Source organism: Crocodylus porosus, unplaced genomic scaffold (assembly GCF_001723895.1).
Source record: "Crocodylus porosus isolate Cpor-Errol unplaced genomic scaffold, CroPor_comp1, whole genome shotgun sequence".
Taxonomy (NCBI): Eukaryota; Metazoa; Chordata; order Crocodylia; family Crocodylidae; genus Crocodylus; species Crocodylus porosus.
Window position 1 is genome coordinate 105905519 of NW_017728931.1, and position 6104 is coordinate 105911622.

Genomic DNA, 6104 nt, shown 5'->3' on the forward strand with positions numbered 1-6104 from the left:
TAGATGCTTCTCAAGCAAATCCTGGGACGTCGTTCTTGTCCTTGGTGAGGCTGCAGCTGGAGTACCATGTCCAGTTTTGGGCTTCGCAATTCAAAAAGGATGTGGAGAAGCTTGAGAGAGTGCAGAGAAGAGCCACGCGCATGATCAGATGTCAGGAAAACAGACCTTACGATGACAGGCTGAGAGCCATGGGGCTCTTTAGCTTGGAAAAGGGCAGGCTCAGGGGTGATCTGATGGCCACCTATAAGTTTATCGGGGTGACCACCAGTTTCTTCACCAGAGTGCCCCAAGGGATGACAAAGTCGAACGGTTATAAACTACAGCAAGACCGTTTCAGGCTGGACATTAGGAAGGATTTCTTTACTGTCTGAGCCCCCAAGGTCTGGAACAGCCTGTCATCAGAGGTGGTTCAAGTACCTACATTGAACACCTTCAAAAGCAAACTGGATGCTTATGTTGCTGGGATTCTATGACCCCAGCTGACTTCCTGCCCTTTGGGTGGGGGGCTGGACTCAATGATCTTCCGAGGTCCCGTCCAGCCCTAATGTCTATGAAATCTATTAACTTACACTTACAATCATACTATAAACTTGAAGAGGATGTTTATGATCTCTTCTTTTATATATCATCATGTTTGCATTTATTTAAAAAAAAAAATCATTGCAAGCCGAGAGGCATCCTGTGATTTTAAATCCTAACTGGAATGTGAGCCGAATTGAACATGATTCTATCCAGAAACTGTTGAGTCTATTTTCCTCTGTTCCCAGTGATTCTCAACTATGGTGATGCTAGGTCCTTTTAAGGGTGCCACATAACATGAGAACTGTTATGGGTGTACACACCTACATATGATTTACAAGATAAAACCAGAGATTATCAAATAGGAATTCACAGCAAAAAATATTCTGGCCTGTTGTGGTCAGACTTCTTTGCTGCACAAGAATTATTTTTTGGTAGTAAAGAAAGAATAAAAGTTTAAAACCTGGCATTTTACAAAGGGTGCCTTGATCTTAAAAGGTTAACAGTCACCCATATTCATGTTTTATGCCTGTTCACTGCTCTGTATTTCCTCCAACAGTTGTCAGGACTGACTACCTTAGAGTACTATTGCAAAGACTGTCAAAGGTGACTTATAGACTAATTCCTTTTGGCTCCTTACAGATTTAACTCCTCCATAATAATATGTGAGACTAGCACACTAATGCCCTCTAGTGTTTTTTTCCTTAGGGCCTTTTTACATGGTGTACTTTGAGATGCTCAAATGCTGCTCAGTGTTAGTGCTAGCTTGAGTTTGAAGCTGATGCACCTTACAGCTGAAAACCTTCTCTAACTGTCTTTACGTGCCCAACTGTGACTTGCCACTATAGAGGGCTGGTGAGCCAGAACAAGCTTCTATGTATGAGAGACGGCTTGAGGGTGAGTAGGTAATTAAATGGGAGGTGCAACGGAATTAAATGGGAGGTGGGGGACGAGTGGTGAAATGAAGGAAGTCAGCCACTGAAGGATAAAATGTAGAGAAGGGGAAAAAAATAATTTAAAAAGAAATAAAGAGAAAGTAAATTTTAAAAGGTTGAATGTTTTAATAAATTGGAATTTGGGACTGGGGTATGAAAGTTACAGCCAAGGTGGCTGGAAGAAGGAAGTGATGAGGGAAGGCATTTTTGGGGGAACTACTGTCTGTGCCCCAGGAAGGAAGTTGCAGCTCATGAGAACCTGATCCGGCCCACTAACTTGTTCCCCCCAACCTTACTAGACCCTACTCCTGGACTTGTCTGAGACCTGTGACCTGGCTGGCTGGCATGTGCTATACAAGCTGTTTGTGTGGAGCTGCATGTCTGGGGGTGGGAAGGTTGCATGCCTGGGGTGGGAGGGTGAGTTGGATTGGTGCCAGAACCATCCCTGGACAGTAGAGTTCAGGGGGTGGAAAGTCTGTCCACACAGAACAGTAGGGTGGGGGGTAGGGACACTGCATCCTGGGATGCTGGATGACAGCAAGTTGGGCAGCTCATCTTTAGGGAATGACCACAAATTAACTGAGCATGAGCTGGAAAGCATGAATCAGAGATAAATTTGCCCTGGGGTGGCATAACTAAGCGGTCTAAAATGTGTTTAAAACTAGTCTTAGGTGGTAATACGTAGACAATCCAGCGGTTAAGAGCTCCATGAGTCATTTAAAATTAACAAGGCCCTTAAAAGTTAAAAAATCTACTACTGTTCACAGATAAGAACAATTTTTCTTTTTAAGTACTCATATTTAAGTGCATTACATAAACTTTACCCCAACGCTACTTAGATATGCAACTCACAACTACCTTTTGTTCTCTGTGTATATAAAGATTCATTACACCTACACTGCTTTAGGCGTTAACAATATTACTTACTGCAGAAGAAACAACAGTGGGCTAAGGTTTCTTATAGATAAAAACATTTTCAATTCTTCTGAACACATCATTTTAAAAGGTAAGTATGTGTTTATTTCCAGCCAGGGAAACGCAGATACACCAAATAGCTACAAACTTACATACACACACAATGCATATAAGACATTAACAAACTGCAATCCATTCATTGAATATTCTGTATCTAAGGCCCAGAATAAAAGTATAACAGTGTTTCATTCCATGCTTACAGTCAACTTACTTTGTGCCACTTCACTAGGTTCCCATGAGGGATGTTCTTCTTCAGAAAGGAAATGTAGACTCTTGATAGTCTTTGGTTTTGAACATTGCTTGCACCTGACAGATAAGAAAAAGATGATAGTACATACACTTCGGATTACTGAATGATAGAAAAGTAGAGTTGGAAGGGACCTCACAAGGATGTCTAGCCCAGTTCTCTGCTCAAAGTAGAATCATTCGTAACTAAATGCATGAGAGGAAGAATCACTTCCCTTGATTTGTAAGCGACACGGCTGTTAAAAAAACCCAGCACGTTGCTACCTTTTTTTGCATCAAGAGTGTAGTGTTGGTTCACATTCAGTTTGTGGCAGCAGTGCTACTCAGTCTTTTAGCTCAGTGGGCCACGAGTGGCACGGCCCATTTGTGGATTAATGCATGGGCTGGTGGGGCCCCTGCAAGAAATGGCAGTTTTCCCTTTGCAGGCAGAAACCATTCCAGCCTGCAAGGAGCTTCCAGGAGTGATGGGCATTGTATGCATGTGGCCCAGAACACATCTGGGGAGTGTGGAGAACAGCTCCCTGCAGGGGGGGAGGGGGGCATATCAAGGTCCCCATGGTGAAAGAGGGAGCAGGAAACTAGGGGTGCTGCCCAGCCACAATGGTGTGTGGGATCTGGGACCAGGGCAGGGAGCAGGACAGAGCCACAGGCAGCTCATCCAAGTGGTGCAGGGGGTGGCTTTCCATCACTGCACGCACTCTCCCAGGGAAGGCATGGGGGAGCATGTGCCCCCATACTTGTGCATGGGATGGATGAGGGCTTCTCACTGTGGCCTTGGGGCTCTTCACCCAGGTGCCTTTGCCCAGGGGCTGAGTTGCCTGCCTGCCTGCCTGCCTGGGGACAAAGGCAGCAGGGTAGAGAGCCCCAAGTCTGCAATGAGCACCATGCCTCTGCCCTTGCCCGGCTCAGCTCTGCTCTGGCCATGGCAGGGGAATGGGAGGAGGCAGGGAGCAGGGAGGAGTGGTGGGCATATGCCACCTCTCCCCAGCCTGGCCAGGTCCACCCAGCCTCTTCTTGGTGAGGGCACTGAGCTGGGCTCAGCTGGGCTGAGGGTCTTGTGGAGGGGGGGTATACCCACCCCAAAATCTACTTTCCTCACCCCACCCAGCCACCCTTTCCACAGCTGCTGCTGCATGTCCCACAGAGCTGAGCCCAACCCTGGCCCAGTCTCTGCCCCTGAAGTGAGTGCTGCACCTTTGCAGGCTCAGCTGCACAGGGTGGGTGGGTGGTGGTAGGTGAATTTTGGGGTAGCTATAGCCACCCCAAGCCCTCTCCTAGCAACACTGCTACCCATGGGGCATGGAGGCCTACTCTGCCTTTGGCAACAGCATCACCTGGAGGGGAAGAGGCCACTCCCCTGCTGGAGCCCACGACCTCAATAAATATTAATCCATGACTGCCAGGGCCAGTCTGTGGGATGGACTGGGCCTCACATTACATCTGCCTAGCTGCACACATGTGGATTGGGACCTGGGTGCCAAGATCAGGTCTTGGGCCCCTTGTGGCCCTGCACTCACCCTTGAGCACCAGGATCAGGTCCTGCACTGCCTTCACATGCTAGGATGGGGCCCCATGGTCCTGTGCCACCACTGCCTGCTCAGATAGTGCCCCTGTGATGCCACATCTAGCCTGGGATACCAGTATCAGGTCCTCTACCACCCTATGCACCCAATCTAGCCCATAGGGCCCCTTTACACTTCCCATGGGTCTGGAAAGTTGGCAGCAAAATATTCAGGTATATGGGGAGCCCTGCAGAACAGTTGATCTGACACTAGGGACCAGATCTGGCCTGTGGACCAAGCACTGAGCACATTTGTTCTACTGTAACCCCTAGGTCCCTCTTTGCAGTCCTGCAGCTTAGACAATTATTTCTCAGTCTGTATTTTGGCAAGCGATTATTTCATCATAAGTGCAGGACTTTGCACTTTTCCTTGTTGAATTTCATCTAATTAATTGTGGACCATTTTCCCAAACAATCTAGGTTATTCTGGATCCTAGCCCTACCCTCCAGTGTCTGCAACTCCACCCAACTTGTTGTCTTCTTCCAATTTCCTAAATGTGTACACGATCTCATCATCCAAATAATTAATGAAGATATCGAACAATACTGGACCCAGGACAGACCTCTGGGGAATCGCACTTGATACCTTCTCCAGACTAGACATTGAGCTATTGATGACTACTCACTGAGAATTAGGATCCAATCAGTTATGTATCCACCTTACAGTACTTTCATTTGGTCTGTATTTCCTTAGTTGGTTAATGAGAATGTCATGGCAGACCATGTCAAGAGCTTTGCTAAAGTCAAGGTATATCACATTCACTGCTTTCCCCATCATTCACAGAGCCTGTTCAACTTACTATAGAAGGAACTCAGGTTGATTAGGCATGGACTTGCTCTTGGTGAATCTATGCTGGCTGTTCCTGATCCCTTTTGTTTTCTTCTAGGTGATTCACAATAGATTCCTTGATGCCCTACTCCATGATCTTTCCAGGTATCAAGGTCATGCTGAATGGTCTATACTTCCCCAGAGCCGCTGCCTTCTCTTTCTTAAAGACTGGCACTTTATTTTTCCCTTTTTCAGGCATCCAACCTATGAGTACTCAAAGCAGATAGCCAATGGCTCTCAAAATTACCTCAGCCAGTTCCTTCAATACCCTAGGGTACATTGTATCTGGCCCTGCCAGCTTGAAAGTATCTAGCTTCTCTAAGTAATCCCTAATCTGTTATTCTACTGCTCTACACTGCTTGTTTTCTTCCCAACCTTTGCTGCCAATTGCATTCAACACTTGGTAATTGCCTCTTTGTGAAAACTGAAGTAAATAAGGCATTAAATACTTCAGCTATCATCCATCACTAGATTGCCGTCCATATTCTCTGTAGGAGCTATAGTTTCTCTGGTTGCCTTCTTACTTTTGACACACTTATAAAATCCATTTGTATTGCCTTTTATGTCCCTTGCCAGGTGCATTTCAAGTTGTGCCTTGGTCATCCTAATTTTTCCATATATGCCTTTATGATACAAGCAGTCCTCACACTTGTTAACCAATTGGTTCCTGAAAACTGCATTTTAAGTTGAAACATTGTAACTTGGAACCAATTTTCCCATAGGAACAATGTTATAAATGGGTGAGATTTGACGTGTGATACAGCTGCATCCAGTTGGTAAATTTGTTGTGGAAGAAGGGGAGCGGGGAGGGAGAAGATCAATACCCCTGCATTCAGGAAGGAGCTGCTCATCTGGAAGGGCATGGGGGGGGGGCAGGCATTTGCTCCCAGATCTGTGTGGGGCGGGTGAGGATGGGGCTGCACTGCACTGTGCTTCGGGCAGGTGGCAGGAGCTATGGGGGAGGCTACGGCAAATTTTCAGGTGGCTGCAGTCTCCCCATAACCCCTGTTCATCTTCCCACGCCGATCCAGGGTCACCC

General features: G+C 46.6%; 1 protein-coding gene across 1 annotated transcript in view; it reads right to left on the reverse strand.

Moving 5' to 3' along the window:
* POT1 (protection of telomeres 1) overlaps positions 1-6104 on the reverse strand; it is a 173258-nt gene that overhangs the window by 10235 nt on the left and 156919 nt on the right. The window contains exon 16 of the mRNA XM_019543458.1: positions 2641-2735. Within this exon, the coding sequence (XP_019399003.1) occupies positions 2641-2735 (95 nt within the window). The remainder of the gene's footprint in view (positions 1-2640; positions 2736-6104) is intronic.